General features: G+C 43.3%; 1 protein-coding gene across 4 annotated transcripts in view; it reads left to right on the top strand.

Moving 5' to 3' along the window:
* The first annotated feature begins 367 nt into the window (after positions 1-367).
* ADAMTS3 (ADAM metallopeptidase with thrombospondin type 1 motif 3) overlaps positions 368-20,912 on the top strand; it is a 129,344-nt gene continuing 108,799 nt past the window's right edge. For 2 of the 4 annotated variants that reach the window (XM_085222695.1, XM_085222696.1), the window contains exons 1-3: positions 370-752; positions 1,350-1,377; positions 11,261-11,667. In XM_085222695.1, the coding sequence (XP_085078821.1) occupies positions 684-752; positions 1,350-1,377; positions 11,261-11,667 (504 nt within the window). In that variant the 5' untranslated portion in view covers positions 370-683. Of the gene's footprint in view, positions 753-1,349; positions 1,378-11,260; positions 11,668-20,912 lie in introns of all 4 variants that reach the window. The other 2 variants (XM_085222694.1, XM_085222697.1) reach the window with 2 other exon arrangements.

Genomic DNA, 20,912 nt, shown 5'->3' with positions numbered 1-20,912 from the left:
GCTCGTGCCTGTTCGTAGCTTCTCATCGCTGAGCCTCAACGGCGTCACGTCTGCTAGGCGAACGTATGGGACAGGAGAGCTCCCGGCGGGATTTGCGCGGGGAAGGCCGCTGGGAGGGGGTTAGGGTTTCCACCTGGGCCGGGACGCGGCTCTTTGTGGCGCGGGGCTGCGGGCCCGTCAGCCGTTGGGGCGCTGCCGGGGGCTCGCGCTGCACCTGCCCTTCGCCCGCTGCCCTCGGCGGGCCGCTCGGGGCGCGTCCTTTGTGAGCGGGCGGCCGAGCCCCGGGCCGGCCCAGGTGCGGCTCCGGCTGCCGGCGGCCGCTGGCGGCGGGGCGGCCCTGACGTCGGTGTGCCGAGCCGTGCCGAAGGCGGGGCCGCGCCCGGGGGCCGGTGCGGCTTTATTAGCGCCGCAGGTCGCGATGCGTGGCGCAGGCAGGGCGCAGCGAGCAACAGGAGGCGGCGCGGTCGCTCGCCGCCCCACCGCCGCCCGCGCCCAGCCCGCCCGGCCGCCGGCCCCGGGGCGCCGGCGCTAGCGGGGTGCTGCAGCCCGGGGACGGCCGAGGCGGGGGCTCGGAGGGAAAGAGAGCCGGAGAAGAAGGCGAAAGGAGGAGGGGAGGAAGAGCGCGGCCGGGGCCGGGAGCGTGCGGTCGCGCGGGGCGGCGGTCCGCGGGCGGCCGGCTCGTGATGGTGCTCCTGCCCCTGTGGCTAGTGGCAGCCGCGCTCCTGGGGGCCCGCGCTGCAGCCGGCCGGCAGGTGAGTGAGCGAGAGAGCGAGCGACCGGCCCGGCGGCTCCGGCGCTCCCCTTCCTTTCTTCCTTCCCTCCCTCTTTCCCTCCCTCCCGCGGGGTCCCCCGGCCTCGGCCGGGAAGGCGGCGGAGCTGCGAAGTTCGCCCGCTGGGTGTAGCGCAGCCCCGGCCCCGCGCTGGTGGCTGCTGACCTCCGCCTGCCGCCCCGTCTCAGCTCCGTGGCAAGGTGGCGAGGGAGCCGTCCGCCCCGTGCTCCCTGCGGCTTAGCGCTCGGTCACTCGCACCCACTCGAGGGCCTTTCTTTGGGCACCGGGCTCTTGCTTTCTGTGTGTCCCGATAGATAGAAGGGATCGTTCAGAATCAGGATTTCCTAGCTCCTCTATTTATATTAAACTTACTAAGGGCTCTCTTAGTTCATTGCCGGACACAGCTGTTTGTTCAGCTAAGGGAAAATGCCAACCCTGGAAACCAAAAGCAAAGATGTAGAAAGTGTTGCGATGCAAACTGAGGGATTTTTCAGCCTTCTAGAAACAGTCCTCTGTCACACGTTACATAGTAATTACACCAGTTACACTTTGTGCATGTGTTTCTTTTCTCTCCTGCAGGCTGGTGAAGAACAACAGGTCCAAATAGGTAAGTCTCTTTAACTGTTATTTCAGCTGTCAAAAAAGTAACAACAAACTAGTTTATTTTCTAAAAAAATGGACTGTGCCCAGGCAAGCATTCCCCTGTGTCCCCCCACACTGTTACCACCCAGAAGCATTTGTGGTTTCACAGTGCTGTGGCATGACTTGGATTTGCATGGCCTCTCATTTCAAGCTCTTTCATCCCGTTAACTCTGTCCGTCCCTTTTTAAAAATAAAACAACAAAAGTTCAAAGCTGCAGCATGCTTTAACCAGCCCTATGTCTGGTTGCCAGTCATGGCAAATCTGCACTGGGTCAAATGCTTTGTGTTCATTTGCACATTGCTGAACCAAGGAGTTAGCCAGAGAAAGTCGTATCTTCATACCATTTTTCTTCTGTCCTGAAAGTTTTCAGCCTTTTCTTCTAATGCAGCCTTTTCTTGTCTAATGCTGAGATCTCCACCTATTTCCTTTATGGAAAGATGCTGCATGTCCAGTGGGTTTCCACTGCTGCGTTATGAACTGATACACCCACATCAGAAAGTATAGTGTGGCAAGATCAGTGTCCATGATGAATGAGGGTGCTGAAATGAAACAGGGTACATCATGCTGCAATCTGAATCCTGACTTTTTCCTGAGAGATGGGAAGCTTCATATAATTAGGAGCATGTGCGCACAATCTAGTTGCTGTAGCTCTGCATTGATTTAAGCTGACAGATAATTTAGTGCCAGGTGGGGTAGGAGAGGTTGTGGAAGGATGTAAAAGTCAGTGTTCTCTCTCCAGAGCATCAGTGTGAGACTGCCATCTCCCCTGCCCTGTGGTTCTGAGGGCAGCTCTGGAACCAGCTGACCACAGTTGCTGTTGAGCGCAATTGCCCTTATGGTGCTCTGGAGCTTTTCAGTAAGGAGCAGTAGCACCTATGCAGTTCTAGGGACTCTATGCAGTTCTGTTTCCAGTTGCCATTAGAGCTCTGATTTTTGAGGTTTTGTTCAGATTTTGAACTGCAGTTTTATTCAGAAAATAGTTTCTGGCATTTCTTTAAATTTTGGAGCTCTTGTCTCAGTTTCAGTCCTGGCAATGCATTCTTAAAGGCTTAGGTTGATTTCCACTGTCATCAGTGAATAATGGGATTTGAGACAGTTAGGTACATTTAAACCTAGCTGGCAAACAGACTTCTTTTTTCCAGTGGCATTTCAGTGCTTTATTTCTGGTTGTTTCCTTGAGAAATGGATTGTATTTCAGTTTCAGAAGCCATAAGCTATACATGAATGCATCATTCAAATTATACAATATGTCAGACAATTTCTTGAGCCTGGAGGAGAACTCTTATTTCTTTCAATTTTTTCTTTCTTTTGTGGTCTCAATGTTGGTGTAGTTAGGGAGGGTTTGAGGCATGCAGGATCCATGAGAGATAAGTGACACACAGCAGAAAGTGAATGAAGGCCCCTAAGCAATGCCTCCCAGGACTGGGCTGGGTGGCCCATGTGGAACAGGCTCTCTACATGGCTTGTAGCCCAGCTGTTAGTGATTAAGGGAGCGAAGCACTGGAATAGGTTGCCAGAGATGTTGTGGGTGCCCCATCCTTGGAGACATTCAGGATCAGGCTGGACCAAGCTCTGAGTAACTGGGTATACCTGTAGGTATCCTTGTTCCTTGCAGGAGAGTTGGACTGGAAGACCTTTAAGGGTCCCTTTAACTCATATGTTTCTATGGTCTCAGGTGGAGATGGGCAGGGTATGAGCTGATGGTTCTGTCTGCTCACAGACTCACAGGACCATGTGTGCAGTGTCCCTTCGTGTCATTCAGCAGCACATGGCCCCTTGGCATGAGACTCAGTGTTGGTTGGTGCCTGGCAAAAGCGACCTTGTGTCTCCTTGGCACAAATGCACGGTGTCCTGGTGGTATTTTGTTCGGCCTGGCAAGACTGAGAGTTAGCTGTCTGACCAAACCAGGTTGTCTGCGCTAAGCAGATAAAATTTCACTGAGGGGAAGTCTGTATTTTCAAAGGAAAAAATACCTAGTAAACACAGATTAGATTTGTCCTTTCTATTTTTTAAACTGTTAATTTTTCAAGTAATGTTTTATCCTGTAAATTCTGATTGGAAAAGGTAATGCCTACTCAGTTTAGAGCTTTAATAACTACAGTAAAACTTGCATTAGGATTGCCTCCAAATGGGCTGTCCTACTTTTAAGTCCTTATTAAGTGTCACTTTGCATTGGTGTTGTGTATTTTGATTTGGCCCAGGGCTGGCTGCTGTCAGCAGCTAATCTTTTTTTTTTTTTTTTTTTTTTTTTTTTTTTTTTTTTTTTTTTGGTAGTCTCAAAAGTCACTTAGGACAAATTAAAGCATATAGGATTTTTTTTTTTTTAATACTAGTACAGAATGTATTATTTAGATAGGGACTTACCATATCTTAATTTACCACTTTAATGCATACTACACTGCAAAACCTGGAAACTGCGAAGAGAAAATCATGCTGTTGCTTGTGAAATAGTAAGCCTGAATTTACTGGCACTCGGTGGTGCTGCATCTTCACTTTTTGTGTCTCTCAGCATCCACACAGCAGAACTCAGCATTTTATGCTGCTACTGGGAGAAAGCTCTGATATCTAACCTGGGAAGAGCAGCATTGGGCTACTACAGAGCCTGCATAAAACAAGCTCACCAGGTTATGCAAGGTGACTTTGCAGTTCAAGAGGGGCTGTGGAAACATCACAAAACTTCTTGAGTTTCTTGTGTGCCTGGGACAAATTGACAGTGAAGGAAAGGAATGAGGACACTGAAAAGAGGTGTGTGTGTGTGTGTGTGTGTGTGTGTGATATATATATATCTTGTGAGCCTGTATTCCTGCAGCCCCTTGTTTTTATTCATCCAGCTTGCAGTGTCTAGCACTGAGGTATGCTGCACAGCCTCCTCCCTGCTTAGGTGCAAAGTTGTGTGGAAATCCTCTAGAAATCCACCCTGCCATTGGGCAGGCAGCCCAGTGCCTGCCCGTTTCTTTCACCGCACAGTGCTCAGCATAGCATTGTCTTTGTAAAAACAGTCGTGCTGATATATAATTCTGTAGGTTTACACATGGGTATTTGTAATTAGAGTATATATGCCAAAAATCTAATGAGGCAAATGGTTACTGCTTGTAGCAGTTAATTGACATCTCATTGCCACGGAATTGGAGAGAAATTGTGATGCCAGCACTTAGTGAATGTGATTTCACAGGTCACTGTAAAGGGTGAAGGAGCTCCTGTGATCAAAAAATTACTTTCTTTGGGGCTAGTGGTACTCTCTCTGCAGTGCAGAAGACTGGACCGTGGGAGGTCTAGTTATAAAAATTCATGTTGCTTTGAAAGTATTACTTCTCACTTATTTTCATGGAAATTAGAACATATGCGAACAGCACAACAGTGTTTTTTGATAGAGCAAATTGTCTGCTGCAAAACAGTATTTTTCAACATAGTCACCACCATTAGCTCTGTATTTTTCGTAGGCAATCAACAAGAACCTACATGCCATGCTCATAAAAATCTTCACCAGTAGAGGTGACCCACTGTTTCACAGCTGCTGTGACAGCATCACCACTAGGAAAATGTTGCCTGCTCAGTCCATCATTTATCGGCCAGATCAGATGGAAGTCAGAAGGTTCTAAATCCAAATTATACAGCGAGTGTAGTAGGACCTTTCAGCCAGGATTGTCACTGTCTTGAAACTGGTATGGGGCCTGGTGTTACTGTGCTGCAAGAGAAAGGTTGCACTCTTCTCTGGCCTGCCTGGAAGTGTGAGCCCTCAGCTTAGTCAGCACTGCAGTGCAGCAGTCATAGCTGGTGATTTGTCTGGTTTCTGGGGAAGCCAGAAGGATAGGCCCTGTGCTATCCCACCAGACAGTGCACATCACTTCACCTGCTGAGGGCTGCTTTGTGAACTTTTTCTTCCATGGGGAATTCAAATGTTGCCACTCCTCAGACTGCCATTTTGATGCCAGCTCATAGTGGTGACACCACGTCTCATCACCGGTAATGATGTGATTGAGGGAACTGTCACCTTCAGCCCCTTGTTGGTTCAGTTGGTCCTAATAAACCTACATATGGTGTTCTTGCCCATGTGAGCATTTGTGAAACCCATCTGGAGCAAAATTTGTGGTGTTCCGACATTGCCACCATCATTTCCAATGCACCGAAACCAGTATTCGGTGCAGTGCACAGTTCCCTGGTCACAATTCACCAATTAGTGTGGATGAGCTGATTGAGATCATGGTGTGGCAGTGGTACATGGCTGCCTGGAGTGTGGCTTGTCTTTCACAGCACTGTTGCCACTGCTGAAATGCACCACCCACTGCCATTCTGTGCTCACATTCACTGGTTGGTCTCCGTCAACCAGTGGCAAGTGTCAGTGAATGGCAGTGGATGCCGTTATTTTGATGTGGAGGAATTCAGTGTCAACCCTTTGCTGCATGTGCACTTCAATGTCAGATGCCGTTCTGTCACACTGCCCCTCTGCTGCCATCCGTCACACAGCAACAGTATGTAATAAAGTATTAGTGAAAAGGTTCAACTTATGCTGCTGTATCTCCAACATCTGCCTCTGATGTGAGCCAATAGAATAAAATAGAAGGCATTACTCTTGGAGCAGTCCTTACACATGCTGTGTTAGCAAAAATCCCACTGGGATAATGAACACTAAATAGCATTTAAATATTTCCTAAGAAAAAAGTAATGTCTTCAAATTTGTGTAGCTTGGTCTAGATATGGAAATAATTTTTCATGTATTTTCAGAAATTCCTGCCTTTCTGCTATTTTTGCTGACTTCAGTTTATACTATGCTTTTGAAATCTTGTTCTCTAAAAGAATTTTTATGATTTTCAAATTGTACTGTTGGCATCCAAATGAACAATTTTTGATCAGTGTATTTTAAATATATGTATATATATGTACACATAAGCTTTCCTAAATGCTGTTGATTTTAACAAATAATAAAAAAGGTTTAGGGCTTTTCAACCTCAATTGTCACACGTTTCACAGTGCAGAGACAATGACTGTGAGTCAGTGGTGTTAATTCTTCAGTTTTGTGTGTATCTGGGAAAAAAAAATTAGAGATAAGACTTTTGCAGAGGCATTCTCTAACTAATTATGTTTTGGCATGCAGTGAAAGAATGTGATATTCTTTCACAAGTGTTTCCTTTCAACTTAGATGTTGTGCAACTGGAGCAACAGTTCAAAGGCAGATGCAAAAATGAAGAAAATTTGAGGCTAAGTGCTTTTTGTGTGTTCTTCTCTGTGTTCTTCTGTGGTCATTACTGAAAGCTCTGAATTAGCAGAAAAATTGACTCTGGAATTTTAGCACAGGAAAGGGAATACCTACAGCTAGCGTAGCATTTCCTAAGTGCTGTGGAAAAGGGATAATAGAAGTCAGTGGAGGAGTTTAGATGTCCTCTGTTATGTCACATTTAATTTTAATTACCTTTGGACAAAAGGCATTTCCTCTTCTAGCTCACTACTTAGAGACTCTGGAAAGGGCTTTTGTTGACTCAAACATATGACAATTCTTATTTTCCATCGTTTATGCTTACCTTCTTGTGGCTAGTTGGCTATTCTTGTTCTTAACAAAAATAACTTTTTTTTATTGCGCTCACAAGAAGGAATTTAGGAATTCTGCTGCAAGATGTACAAAGCAATTTCTGAATTGTGCAGCGAACGCAGAATTTGACCACAGAAACTGTGGTCTCTGGCATTGTACAGCCTGCTTTAAGGAGAGAAAAGAAAGACCATGAAGTGTCTGTGGGGTAAAAGGAGGAATATCAGTCTGTGAATTAATTCCCATCACTGAAGCTTAGGGGTCATGGAGATCATAGAATCATTTGAATTGGAAAGGACCCTTAAAAGTCATCTGGTTCAACTCTCCTGTAAGGAACAGGGACACCTATATCAGGTTGCTCTTAGTCCTGTCCAGCCTGACCTTGAGTATCTCCAGGGACAGAGCATCCACCACCTCTTTGGGCAACCTGTGCTGGTGTTTCACTACCTTTTTGCTTACATCCAGTCTAAATCTTCCCTCTTTTAGTTTGAAACCATTTCCCCTTCCCTATCACAACAGATCACCATAAAGAGTCTGTTATTTTCTTCTAACCCCTCTTTAGATACTGAAAGCTGCTCTCAGGCCTTCCCAGAGCCTTCTCTTCTCCAGGCTGAGCAGCCTCAGCCTTCCCAGAGCCTTCTCTTCTCCAGACTGAGCAGCCTCAGCACTCTCAGCCTGTTCTCATATAGGGGACGTTCCAACCCTGGGCTCATTTTTGTGGCTTTTCTCTGGAGGCACTCCCAACAGGTCCACATCTCTCCTGTACTGAGGACTCTGCATCTAGACATGGTACTCCAGATGAGGTCTCACTGATAGAGTAGAGGGGCACAAATTACCTTGCTTGACCTGCTGACTGTGTTTTTTTTTTTTTTTGATGTAGCCCAGGATATGGATGGCTTTCTGGACTGTGAGGGCACATAAGTGGCTCATGTCCGGCTTGCCATTTACCAGTACTCCCAAGACCTCTTTGACAGGGCTGCATTCTTACATGCCCCAGCTTGTAGGAATAGTAGGGGTTTCCACACCCCAGGTGCAAGATCTTGGCTTTGTTGAACCTCATCAGGCTTACCTGGGCCCACTATTTGGGCCTGTCTGGGTCTTTCCTAATGGCCTGCCATCCCTTGGGCATGTCAACTGCACTACACAGCTTGATGTCATCTGCAAACTTGCTGAGGGTGCACTCAGTCCGACAGTTGACTCATGTGAGAATCAAGATTTTTGCTTTGACTCAGTTAGGATATCCTACCCAGAAACTCCATTTCCTGCTCTTGGCATGATGTCTAATTATATAAAACTCTATACTCATTTTTTTTTAGAACCTGAACTTGTAGGTGTATGGTGAAAAAGACTATTAAGAAGCGCAGTTACTAGTAGTGGCGGGATATGGATTAAGTTTTCAGGTCGATAAAAATTATAAGGAACTTTTCACTTTTCACTTCTCTAGGATATAGTACATATCAGTTTGTTGAGTAGATGTACGTCAGTCCATAGAATTGAATTGCAAGGAACCTCAAAGCCCATCTGTTCCAACCCTCTGCCATGTGCCCCCAGCTAAATGAGGTTGCTCAGGGCCCCATCCAGCCTGGACAGCATCTATGTGTTACATAGATATTTATAGTGCAAAAACTTAAATGTCATTCTGTCTTCTACTAGTGCTATGCATTATTTTTCAGTCAAACCCCTCAGCAACTGGAATAAAAGCAAGCTGGAGAAAAAGCAACTGTATGAAGCCCTTAGGAATGTTTTCCTACCAAATTTATTAGTTGAATTTGCAAGTCTTTTAAAACAAGCAGCCGCTGCTTCCAGGAAAAAGGTGTTAGCTACTGAGCTTTTTATCAACGTATAAATTTTCAGTTCAAGTGCAATTCACCTTGAGAATGGGTAAATTTTTTCATTTAATCATATGTATTTGAGGAATTCTCAGTGGCACTTTGTGGTGCCATCTGAACTACTCAACCCTGGAGGCCTTTAAATTGAAAGGATCAGTAATATCACTCTAATAGTACTTTAGCCAGTTCTCTCAGGAAAAGAATTAGGGAGTAATTCTGTCCTTAATGTCTTTTTAACTGTCATGTAGGTAATAAGACTTCAGAGTTGGTGCACTTCTTAGCAGTGTCCTGGCCTGGGAATGTTTCTCCTCCTTTTACAGGATGGAAATCAGACGCTGAATATCCTGATTACTCCCAGGTTGCAAAGGTCTTGCAGAAAAGATGAACTTGTTTTACAGTGGTGTACAGTTACCTTAAGGTGTGCGTGTGTCATGATGAAGGGCTGAATGTGATAAGCCATAATAGCAGACAGACTTTTTCTGAGCGAAAGTCTTGCTTTTCTCATCAGTGTTTAATAGTATTAGAGAGTGGAGGAGGCAAGTAATTATTATCTAGGGCTAAGAATGCTATTTTCAGAGCATCCAGGTAAGTGACTACACAGAAAGATAGAAAGGGGCCTTTATTTATTTATTTCTTAAGTGTTGCATTCACACAGGCAAATTCAGAACCTAGTGGGAATTTTACAAGTCAGCTAATGTTGCTGCTGCTGATTAGGCAGCATCCTGATTTGACCCATGGGAATGTCCATTTGCAAATCTATACACTCCATTTGAAAATTTGTAGGTAATTTATTTATATCAACTGAAAACAGAACTGCAAATATACCAAAAAAAGCATTTTTTTTTCCAGCACTCTTGAAACCTATTCTCAAATTCCTTTATCAGAATGGAAAGTAGCACTGCATGTTTTTTTGCTGTGCACCGGACTGGTTTTAGGCCATCTATCACAATGCATACAAATATTTGCTGTAACTTAAGTCAGCTGCAGTGCGCCCCATGCCCTTGTTTCAGTCTATATACACCTAATAGCTTACTGCTGTTTGGTTGGTGCTGAGCAGTGGGTGCTCAGCTGGGGCTGTGCTGAGCTGTATGCAGCCTGTGGGCTGCGAGTTGGGCAAGCCTGCTTTGGGCAATATGATCAACAATGGTTGTTCTGCAGTTGTTATGGCTTTTGTGTACTGCAGGAAGATGCAAGATTTAGAAGGAAATCTGTAGCATAGGAAAAAGCAGCTAATCTGTTATTTTAGAGTTCCATTACTCAAGTTCTGCTAAGAGGAAAGACAATAGCAAGTTAATAGGTGAGAGGATTTATTAGGTTTTTCCCTCCTGCAGAGGGAAAAGCTGTTGCTTATGGCACTATCAGTGATGTGATATCCACTGGATTCTTGTCTTTTCTTTTTTTTGAAACTGCACAAATTAGTATCTAAATTGTAGTTATATACCAAACACATCACTTGATTTTCACAAGTGAAGTCACACTTTATGGAGACCTTGACACAGGAGCAAACAATTCTGTTTAAGGTGCATGACAGAGTTGGCATTTCTTACAGGAGAGTTCAGAAGGGTGGCTGCCTCTTCTTTGGCTGTCAAGCAAACCTAAACCCCAGGAAACTCCCCAGATAAATATAAATGAATATTTCAGGGTTTGCTCTGCAAGCTTTATGAAAATAGAGTCATGAAAGACCTGCTTCTTGAAAAAATTGGCACAAGGAGGATATTTTGCATGCGCTTAATGTGCATCCCAGCATCTGTGGTCTGTGTTTATTTGAGGTGCATACCTGGGCACAGCTTCTTGTGTTCATGCACCTTGGCATGGTCTGTGTGCTTTTCCTATAGCTGAAATGTGTTTCCCATCTCTTTATCTCTGGTTTGTTATAGTTTGCATAACATGATGATCTGTAAAGACACTTCTTTCTAACGTGCCCTGTGTGTGTTCACGTGATAACAGTACAAAGCATGTTTCTGAGAACAGTTGATGTGGTAAGAGTACTTAAGGCCTTGCTGTAAGGTAAAGGTCTGTAAGTAAGTTTTGAGTACAGTAAAGAGCAGTGATGCCTATCCTACATTTGGCTGTCTTCTATCCAGACTGACTGCTTGTCAGATAATTTAGTACGTATTGGTGTAGTGACTTTGTCCCTTGTCATTATAAAAACTTACACAAGTTGTTGCTGTTCTTCAGCTGAACTCATCAGTGGAGTGGTTTAGAGCAACTCTAACAGGAATCCTAAACTGGGAATACCAGCAGCGGAGATGGAGATGAGAGGGTCCAAACATGCATTGCATTTGATGTTAGGTCTGCAGGCACAGTAGTTGTGTGTTGTATAACAAATTGGGTGCAGCTGGAGCATTCTGTGCATGAATGTAGCCCATTACGGTCAGGCCAATGGCCGGTTGCATCCCTGTAACTTCTGTAGTTCTGCATCTGTTCTTCAGTCTTAAGGTTTTCTTCCATACTCGTGTTCTAATTTTATTTTGTTTTCGGATATTTCTCTTGGCAGAATTACCAAAAAGCAGACCAAGACCGTATGGGTTAGTGATTCCAATTAGTACCGATGCAGACGGAAGCTATATCTCCAATATACTCTCTGCAAGCCACCAAAGAAGATCAACACGGGAGGTATCCCAGAGCCCCAAACAGCTGTATTTTAATGTCACTGCATTTGGAAGGGAATTCCATCTCCGACTGAAACCCAACACTCGTTTAGTGGCTCCTGAGGCAGTAGTGGAGTGGTACGAAGACTCTGTGGAAACTGGAAATGGAAATGGTGCTGGTAACTCAAGTCAGACTAGAACTGCTACAGAGAGGTTGTGGAAAAGAGAGCCCCTGTGGACCAACTGCGCTTACGTAGGAGACATAACTGACATCCCTGGAGCTTCTGTTGCAATTAGCAATTGTGATGGTCTGGTAAGTCTTGTTCAATGACATTAATGTCTGGCGTTTTATCACTTTGTACACAGCTTTTGTTGCTTTTGACTATACAGTACTAATGATCTCACTTAAAAAAAAACCTCATTCATAAATTCCTTAGAAAATGCTTCAGTATACTTTTATGCATAGTCCTTTGATTTAATCTGGGATCATTCCTCTGAGTTTGATGAACAAAATCCTTAATGTGAGTCGGAGATTGTCGTTTGCTGGTTTTCCTTGTTACTTTCCTGAGGTGGTGTTACAAATGGGAGAGTTTATAATTAAGTTATTTCAACACTTAAATGAGTGAGCATAGAATTTGGCATGGAAATTGTCACTCCTTACTTCTTGGGCATCAAATTTGCAGGGTTGCAGAGTGCCCTGTAGTCCAAAAATGGCAAAAGATATAAAATCTGAAGGATATATTTAAAAGGTAGGCATCTTTTTTTTTTTTTTTTTAAGGTGTAGTTCTATTTTATCTGAAGCTCTCATGTGAGAGTTGACTGATTCACATCTATAAATGATTTGTTCTCAAAACCATGCCAGCCTGGTTGCTATGTTAGTTAAAAACGCGTGATACTTCATTGTGGCTTCAACAGTTGCAATGACTGGCTTGGTACACAAATCCCATATTGAAAGACTGGGATATATTGAGTACACATACCATTCGTTAATTCAATCATGCGGTAAAGAAAGCTAACAATACTTACCTTGTGCTCTTTAAGTAGCAAGAGCAGTGGTGGAACATGGCTGCAACATTCAGGAAGATTAATGTAGTGGTTACCCTACTGCTATTCAGGGGAGGAATCAAATGAACAAGTCTGCAACAAGAATCCCTTCTTGGAAATAGGTTTCCCTCTTCCTGTCACATGCCAAAGATGTTAATGATTTGATTCCATTTTGTGATAAGTGCTGGCTAGCAAACCTCCCAGCTTCTGCAGCACATAATTTATTTCAGGTAAAGCAGTCACTGTGTGACTGTCTGCATGAATGTCTGAAGCTCCTCATTCAGTGCGTAGGGCTGTGCACAACCTTAACTCCTTGACTTTCCTTACTAAAAAACGGAAAACACTGGTGATGTTTACATCTTAGGTTATCAACTTCTGTAAGTTTTTCTTTTTTTTTCCTTCTGTTTTTTTTTAGTGGAATCTGTTAACAGTGTGCTGCATTTACAGAGATCATGCAGACATCTGCCTGGATAGACAGAGCTTTGGATGTTACTTTGACAGTGAATGAGACCGTTGGGCTGAGAGCTGTGTTTTATCACTAATCCTGAATGAAGTTCTTGCGTTAAGTGCCAGAGCACTTTAAGACAGTAAATTGGATTAAATGGAATTAGATTAAGGGGTACAGCAATATCAGCAGGGATCGCCATGTGGCTGACAAGCTGTTTGTGTTGTGTTTTCAGTTACTGAAGTGAAGTAGTTTCTGTATTCTCAAACCTCTGCATATGTGGGAAGAAGCCAAAAGGTGCCAGCAAGATCCTAAAGAATGGGAGGTTTCTGAGTTGTGCATCATATTGCTGCTGTTCTCTCACAGCGCCCAGGAGAAGCCCCTTCGGTGCTTTCCACGGTTTTAGGGGCTGAACTAGAGGAATGTGCTCTTTGGTTAAGAAGAAGAGTGGATAAATGCTCCTGAGTCACTGTTGTCTCTGTTCGTCTCAACACAAGCTGTCCTGTGCGGTCTTTGAGGGGCTTCTTTAAGCCCCTGAGCCACCTACCACGTGGCAGGATTGGAAGGCACCGTCACGGCATATGTGTGGTGTGAAAGGGTGAGCTGTCTGACCCTCCTGCCAGCAGCAGGCCTTGGCAAACACTCTGGCCCCTGTGCTGCATTTTACACTGCTGCTGAGGGACTCGCAGGCTGGTGAAGAGTTACAGCAGCAGCTTTACTGCTCCCTGTTTTGGGCAGCTGTAATGACAACAGCTCATGCTGAAAAGCAGATTTTTGGAGCACTTCAGCTTGCTTACTTCACCTAGCTGTTGTAGTAGTCTTTAGGAGCTCTAAGCAGATGAATGTGAAATAAATAATCCTGAAGATTGATGACATTTCAGTTGTTCTTTTCTCCCAACAGCTCTCAGCTCAGCAGAAGTAGCTGTAAGTTAGCATTTCTGACTTCGCTGCTGCTGTACTGTGCTTCTTACAACCAAGCTAGAATACTTAATCCTCAGTGTATTCTAAATATGTGAAGAGTGAGATGATATGGCTTAACAGAAACTGGAACAACAGTGAGAAATTCTAGGGCCTATTCAAAAATGTCTATTCAAAAGATTGATTTTTGACTTCAAAGAAATGTATGCACTTGCCAGTGTAGTCCCCCCAGGTTCTTACCTTTTGGAGAAAAAGAAAAAGGAATCACTATGGTTACAATCCGCTCACCGTGTAGCTTATAAAGCAAGCTTGATATCATCAGTAACAGCAAAAAAACACTTGGCTTCCACTGGTTGGCGAAAGCCCTCACAAATTTTAGTATGTGTGTGAGGAGATTTTAATTATGGTTTTTAGGTCACCTGCTGATAGGTGGGCCAAAGTATGTTTTGCATTAATCTTTACTTCATAAAGACTGCTGTATTTCATACTGTTTAGTGTTTGCTTTCAGTGCTTGGATGTATGAGGTTATGAGGAACACGGAGGTACTGAATTTTAACTACTTCATTGTAAGTATATAGAATTATTGACATTTACACTAGCAGAGCGGGATTTTGTTCGTTGTCTCTTCCTGAATCTGTACTTAGATTTTAAAAAACAAAATACTTAAACACTTCTGTTATGAAACAGTTTACATATCTACTTCTGCTGTAAAAGTCATCTGCATGCCATAAGTTTTGGAAATTCCTATCTTCCCATCTGTTTAATATCCCTTGAAAATAACTGTTTGTAACAAAGATCCCATGCATGTGCATGCACTTGTCATAGCAAAAGAACACTTAATTCGTCATGTAGAAGCTGCCTGTTGTTCTCATTACTGTGTTTAAAAAAAAAAAATTGTAGCGTTAGTGGGTGACAAATGCTAAGAAACGTGAGTATCAGCTTATGATAATAATCAAATAAGCCCTGTTTCATATTTTCCATATGTAAAACTCATGATGAGTAGATTTGTAAAGTTAATTCTAACTTGGGCATCGTAAGGCAGTGCTCATTTCAGAAAGCCTTGGGTTTCTGTGCCATATCTCTGTGGTTACTTTCATCCCAATGGCAGCATTTATTGTCAAAATATTTACAGAGTTTGTCAAATACTTGACAGCATTACGGCAAAACTTGTAACTGAGTGCAGTCATCAAGCAAAATCATCCTTTGAGTCTAGATAGCATATGGGGAACTCCTCACTTGTCTCTCATTCCAAGAGGTGTGGTTTGTAGTTCACTGCTGAATTTGGCCTTCTGGTAATTATGGCTGATATTCACTGTAATTAATACTGTATGTTCTCTTCTGTATGTTCATATTACTATGGCTTGCTCTGCTGTGGCAGCTTTGTGGAGTTTAGTTGGTGCTGGTGCAGTGCAGTGCTGTTGATCCAGCACTGGGAAGGGAAGGGATGAGTGCCAATGAAAGGAAAGCCTGATGCTTTTTCTAGAAGGTTATCTTTGTGTCATTCTCTCATTCATGAGCTGAAAATAACATCCTTTAGCTGTGTGGGCTCGGAAAACTGAAGCCTGTGATCTCTTGTCAAAGAAGGGTAGAAGGAGTAAAGCTCTTAGTGACTTTCATCTGCAGATGATGAAATGAGTTTACAAATAGCAGCCTGGATTTAAGTCCATTTTGCCTTTTCTTTATTTGATTTTGGATTTAGTAAATGTTCAGAAATAGAATATGTTGCAGTGTTGGAGGAGCGTATCATTGTATGAACTTGACAAGATCAGGAGGAAGGTTCAGTTTAACCAGGCAGTGCTTGCAGGGTGTATGATCTTCCCTCACACATTCACAGTTCTCCAGTCCTTGCATTCTCACTTCTTGTTCTGCTTCCTTTCTGCATTTCCTTCTTGCTGGTGCCTGTACAGCAGTGCTTCACCTCAGCGCTCTTCAGCTGTTGATCTCATTAGGCACAGACTGACCAAAGGGAGTCAGTGTTACAGAGGGTTAGGGCAACTCCTGCCTGAGTTGTACCAGCCTCTTCCCTATTTACATCTGAGTAGCAATTTCCTTTCTGTTCTCCTTAGAAAGATTATGCAAGCAAACAGTAATGAAAGGCCTTATATTATAGAATCATAGAATATCCCAAGTTGGAGGGGACCCATAAAGATCATCAAGTTTAGCTCGTCAAATGGTGTTAATGGTGCCTTCTCTTTTGGATAACTATGGGAACAAGTTTTATGCATCATTGTACTAAATGAAATGTTTTGTCTAATTCACATATCTAACCAAGACAGCTGAAGTTATTCTGCTTCCAGGTGCATGTATGATGGACAGTATGTTAGTTTCTCATTTCTGTGGTTAAGTTTCCTGTTCCAAGACACTAGGATGCTACAGTAGGTTTAATGGGTTTGAGGAGTTTACTGTTCACAAGTTACTGAAGCCTATCTGGCTTTGTAATTTTGGTACTAAGAAAGTAGATGTATATTTCTAGAGCAGCATATGGTTATAGAAAATTGGGAAAACAATTGCATGTTAAGGGAGAAGGAAGTCAGTCAATTCAAAGCAGAGCTCATAGGAGGCATTTTTCACAGATTGATTGTGCCTTGTGCTGTTCCTGCTGTGAAGACACAGAAAGTGACTTACTTCAAACAAACATTGCAGGTGTTTCAGACTGTAAACAAAGAGAACACAGCAAACTTTAAATTGGGAAATAACAAGGTAGAAGCTTTTGAATGAATCTCTGCTTTTGTTGTAAATAATTACTTTCCCAATTTTTTTCTTAAATTTTTGTGTTGGGGGAAAAAAAAAAAAGTTTCTCATTTAGCTTTCTTCCTTTTGCAATAAAACCCAAACAGATGTTGGTATGCGATGCATTAGACTGTACTTACTATGGAGTCTGTCTCTGTAGACACATGTCTCCTTGTTTGAGTTGTGATCTGTTTTATATTCACATTCATGGAATGCAAGAATGTGTGGATGTTGCCTTGCGTTTCTTATCAGAGCATTAGGTGCTCTACCTTTAAACGCAAGGGTCAGCCCCAGTATGCTAGGTTTTCCATCTTTGATTTTAGCTGCTAAGAAAAATGTGACTGACTTTACCCAACAGCCCCCATCTTCAAGTCCAGGGCTGTATACGCTCATCTGGAAGAATGACTGTTTGCAAGTAAGAGCCCTTCAGGAGGCTGCTTGCCTTTTCACATGCAGCTGTTGAACCAGGAGAATCCTTAAAGACAGGAAAGCTGTCAAGAATCTATCATTATTTGTGACAGATGATTCCTCACTTGTTTATTTTCATTTCTTTTTTCTAAGGATATCAAGACATGAAGAAACCTGTGTATGTCTTTGAAGCCATTACAGTCAGTACTTTTATGCACATTTATGTTCAGCTATTGGTATCTGGGGGGATTTCAGCATATCCTGAGAGGCTGTTTTTGTGACTATCTAACATTACAGTCTGTTAGTACAGATCTCTTAAAAAGAGGGACTTCTCAAATGTTTGTCTGACTCTGTCTTAACTTCATGAAAGGAAGCTAATGAGAGTTGCCTACTCCCAGTGGTTTTGGCATTCTTTTCATTACTGTCTGCAGAGCCTTTGAAGTGTTGAGATGGAAAGATGTGCAGAGATGTGCGCTGTTACTTTCCTTTGTGCAAATATGTTTGAGAAAGTCAGACTAGAGAGACTTGCATGAAGATTTAAGCCCTGATTCAGAAAGACCCTTAAAAATATGCTTAAGTTAATGACATGCCTTAACTTAAGTGCATACTTGGATCTAAACAGTTTTGAGGTGTTTTGATTAGTTTCAAAGGCTTCTTGTTACCCATTGTTCCACCAAGTCTTGATGAAGGCAGGTTTCGTGTTCACGTACTGGCACTAATGCGTTGTTTCAGCATGATTTCACCCATGCTGGGGAGGTTACATTACTAAATGGTGAAATAGCTTTCTAGGAGCTGGTGATCCTTTGCTCTCAGTTTTTAGAAAAGCATTTTGGAGATAAACAGCTAGCATATGGGAATCTCTTCTAAAGAAGAATATCACCAGGCATCCATCATCAAGCAGGGCTATGTGTGCTGTGTGTGGGGCTGCAGGAAGGGGATGGAAGTATCGTGGCGTGTGAGCAGCTGCAGTGAACATAGTGGGAGCCAGCTGTGATGGGCAAGATGTAGGTACTCTTGGGGAGTATGAGATATGTCCTGAGGCTGGAAATGGGGCTGTGGCCCCATGAGCTCTCCCCCAGGCTGAGAATGGTGTGGGAAGCAGTGTGCTTCCGCAGACTGGGCTGTGGCTGAGCAGACAGACATCTGTAACCTGGCACATTCTGGGAGCACAGAGCAGGCAGCTGGGGAGGTAGATGTACGTGCTGACCATGTGCTACTCTGTGCAGATGGTAGCAGTATCTCAGACTGATTTAACATTTTTATATTTGTGCTACCTCCCGTGTTGCACACTTCCCACAGTAATTATATCCTTGCAGTGAACTCCCTTGGCCTGCCATGCCTGTTCTTACCACTTGCATTTCACTGTTCTTGGCAGCCCTGCACACTTATTAACTGGGCTTGATATGTTGCAGCTGCCTCTCTGAACTGACGGGCCTGGCCTGGGAACCTCGGTCAGTCTCCCTGGCTCAACAGAGTGTGCCGCTGGGTCAGTCGCCTTTGGTTGCTATTAGGCTGGGCTTGGACTTCATCCCTGTCACCACTCTGGTACGTAGCACTTCCCAGAGGCTGATAGAGACTTCTCAGGCATGGTAATCCGCAGTAAATGGGATTTCTCAACGTTCAGAAACTTGGAAAAAAGCAGTGTCATCATGTCAGTTATTCAAGATTTCAGGCTCCTTACATAAGAGTTAGGAGTATTGAGAAGGGAGGTGATGGTGATGAAAACAAAATGTCAATACAGCGTAAAATGATATAATATGGAAGATTCCTTTATGTTTATAGTTTGGTTCTTTGTGAGATTGTCACTGAAGGGAAGCTAGTGCTTCATTCTCGAAGTGTGTAGTGTAGTCAGTTTATGCTAGTGTTTACTCAAGCTCCATTTATTTCTTGCTTGATTTTATAAGTTATTACAGTGGGGCCAGATTTGGGCTAGCAGTGGATTTGCCTCTGCTTGATAAGAGACCTGACTCTTAGCAGTTATGTGTCATTCTCTCCTCCTCTGTTACATCTGTCCCATTCTTGCTTAGAGCATATTCCCCTTGCCCAAGCAAGAACTTCCTTTTATTTTTTTTTTTCCAAAACTCATACCAAAGCCCATTTTTTGTGAAGCTTCCTTTTGCAGTAAAGCACCGAAGAACTTATGCCTGTACTGTCTTGAGAAGACAGACACCTGAGGTAGATGGATGAGCCACTTAGAGACCTTTGCAAAAAATGATGTAACCAGCTGAGGAGAAGGGAGGAGATGTGAGGTTTTCCAAGTCTCAGCTCTGCTCTTAACCCTCACTGCCTCCCCTCCCTGTTCCTCAGGACTGTTAGTTACCTCAACCCATTACCAAAGCAAAATGTAACCAAGTGAAATGAAAGCTCTTTTTCAGAAACATGGGGTGAATCTCTTTGCTTCAGCAAGTAGTTCTGGAAACTGCTATTGTTCATCCTGACTTTGTGCCTACCCGTTTGAGGATGATGAACTGGGGAAACCTCCATGCTTTGTGCTTACTGTACATAGTAAAAAGGACTGTGCTCAGAATTTCCACTTAGTTATATGGTTCATGTTTTCGAGGCTGATTCACCCGTTAAATCCTCTTCTGAAATGATAATTTTCCTATGGGTTGCAGTTCTGTCTCCTTGCTGTTCCAAGGATTGTGTGGTCATAGGAAAAAGTGAATAGACATGCAGTAGTATTTCTATGGACTTAATGTAGATCAAGTTAGGCCAAGATATAAGGAGCCACACAAATATCTTTCATAGCACGGAAATGTACAATCAGCTTGGATAATAGGTTTTCCAAATGGAAAAAGGTGTCATGTTTTTTTTAAATGGAGTACAACAGTGAAAGGCCTGACGGTTTCACTGATGTGAAGAGAAGCCTCTAGCAAGAACTGTTTTCCTCTGTGGCGAGATGCAGTGGCAGCCCTGTTTCCTCTTCCCTATTCAAAAGGTGCTGAGAAGAATCCTCAGTGAGGAAAAAGGAAAAACTGGGACTGTGGGCTAATTAGGATGAAACAGACAGAAACCAAACAAACAACTGGAATGAAATACATCAGATATCCCTACACTGTGGTGTCTGTCTGCCCAACTGAGGATGAAGAGAACAGCTCCTACTGTGATAAAGAGTGAAAGGAATCACAGAATCACACAGAATTGTAGGGGTTGGAAGGGACCTCTAGAGATCATCGAGACCAACCCCCCTGCCAAAGCAGGTTCCCTACACCAGGTCGCACAGGTAGGCGTCCAGGCGAAAGGACTGTGCATACACTGTGTATATGTGAAAATAATGTGTTCTTCCTTCACTTCGCCCTCAGAACGCTACTGAATCTCACAAATCTCTTGGGTTTAGGGTATGAACAGAGAGCTAAAAACATATTTCTTCAGAGAAAAGGGATTTATCAACAAGTTTGAAATTGTTTTCCTCTTTTTCCTCTCGTGTAGCCTTCACCAAGTCTAATTTTTTAGGTGAAGGAAGTAGCAAAGAACTAGGACCATAAACAAATTTGAGTGAAGTGTTTGGAGTCTGCCTTTTAAGTAACTCATTGTTCTACCTCATTGCTTTGGCTGCAGTAATTCACTGCTCCAAATTGGAACAAACACTGGGATGCTGGTTCCTCTAGAACCCAAGGCAGGGCCTATGTGCATTGCTGCTGTTGTATGGGCACTGGAATTAGTCTGGGCACCTGTATTTGATGCTGCAATTTTTTTTTGGTGTATTTTTCAAGAGTCTTGACAGACTTCTGTGTAAACTGTCGAAAGATTAAATGCTTTAAGTTCATTCTTCAAGCCATGGTGTGAGTGATGCTTGATCAGGAAATAGGGGGGAAGGACTTCTAAGCTTGCTTAAGAACAGCCAACTTTAAAAATATGTCTGTTTTAACATATTGAAGATTATTTTCAATTGAGAAAAGAGCATTTTTGTACTTAACAACACATCCATTCGAAAAGGAGTGTGTTTATGAAATTTTCCACATTGTTTTCAGATAGCATATGTATAAACGCATCACCTAATGCTATGTGTATTT

This window comes from Meleagris gallopavo, chromosome 4 (assembly GCF_905368555.1).
Source record: "Meleagris gallopavo chromosome 4, MGAL_WU_HG_1.1, whole genome shotgun sequence".
Classification (NCBI taxonomy): Eukaryota; Metazoa; Chordata; class Aves; order Galliformes; family Phasianidae; genus Meleagris; species Meleagris gallopavo.
The sequence above is the reverse complement of the archived record's forward strand: the minus strand, read 5'-3'. Positions and strand labels throughout refer to the sequence as shown.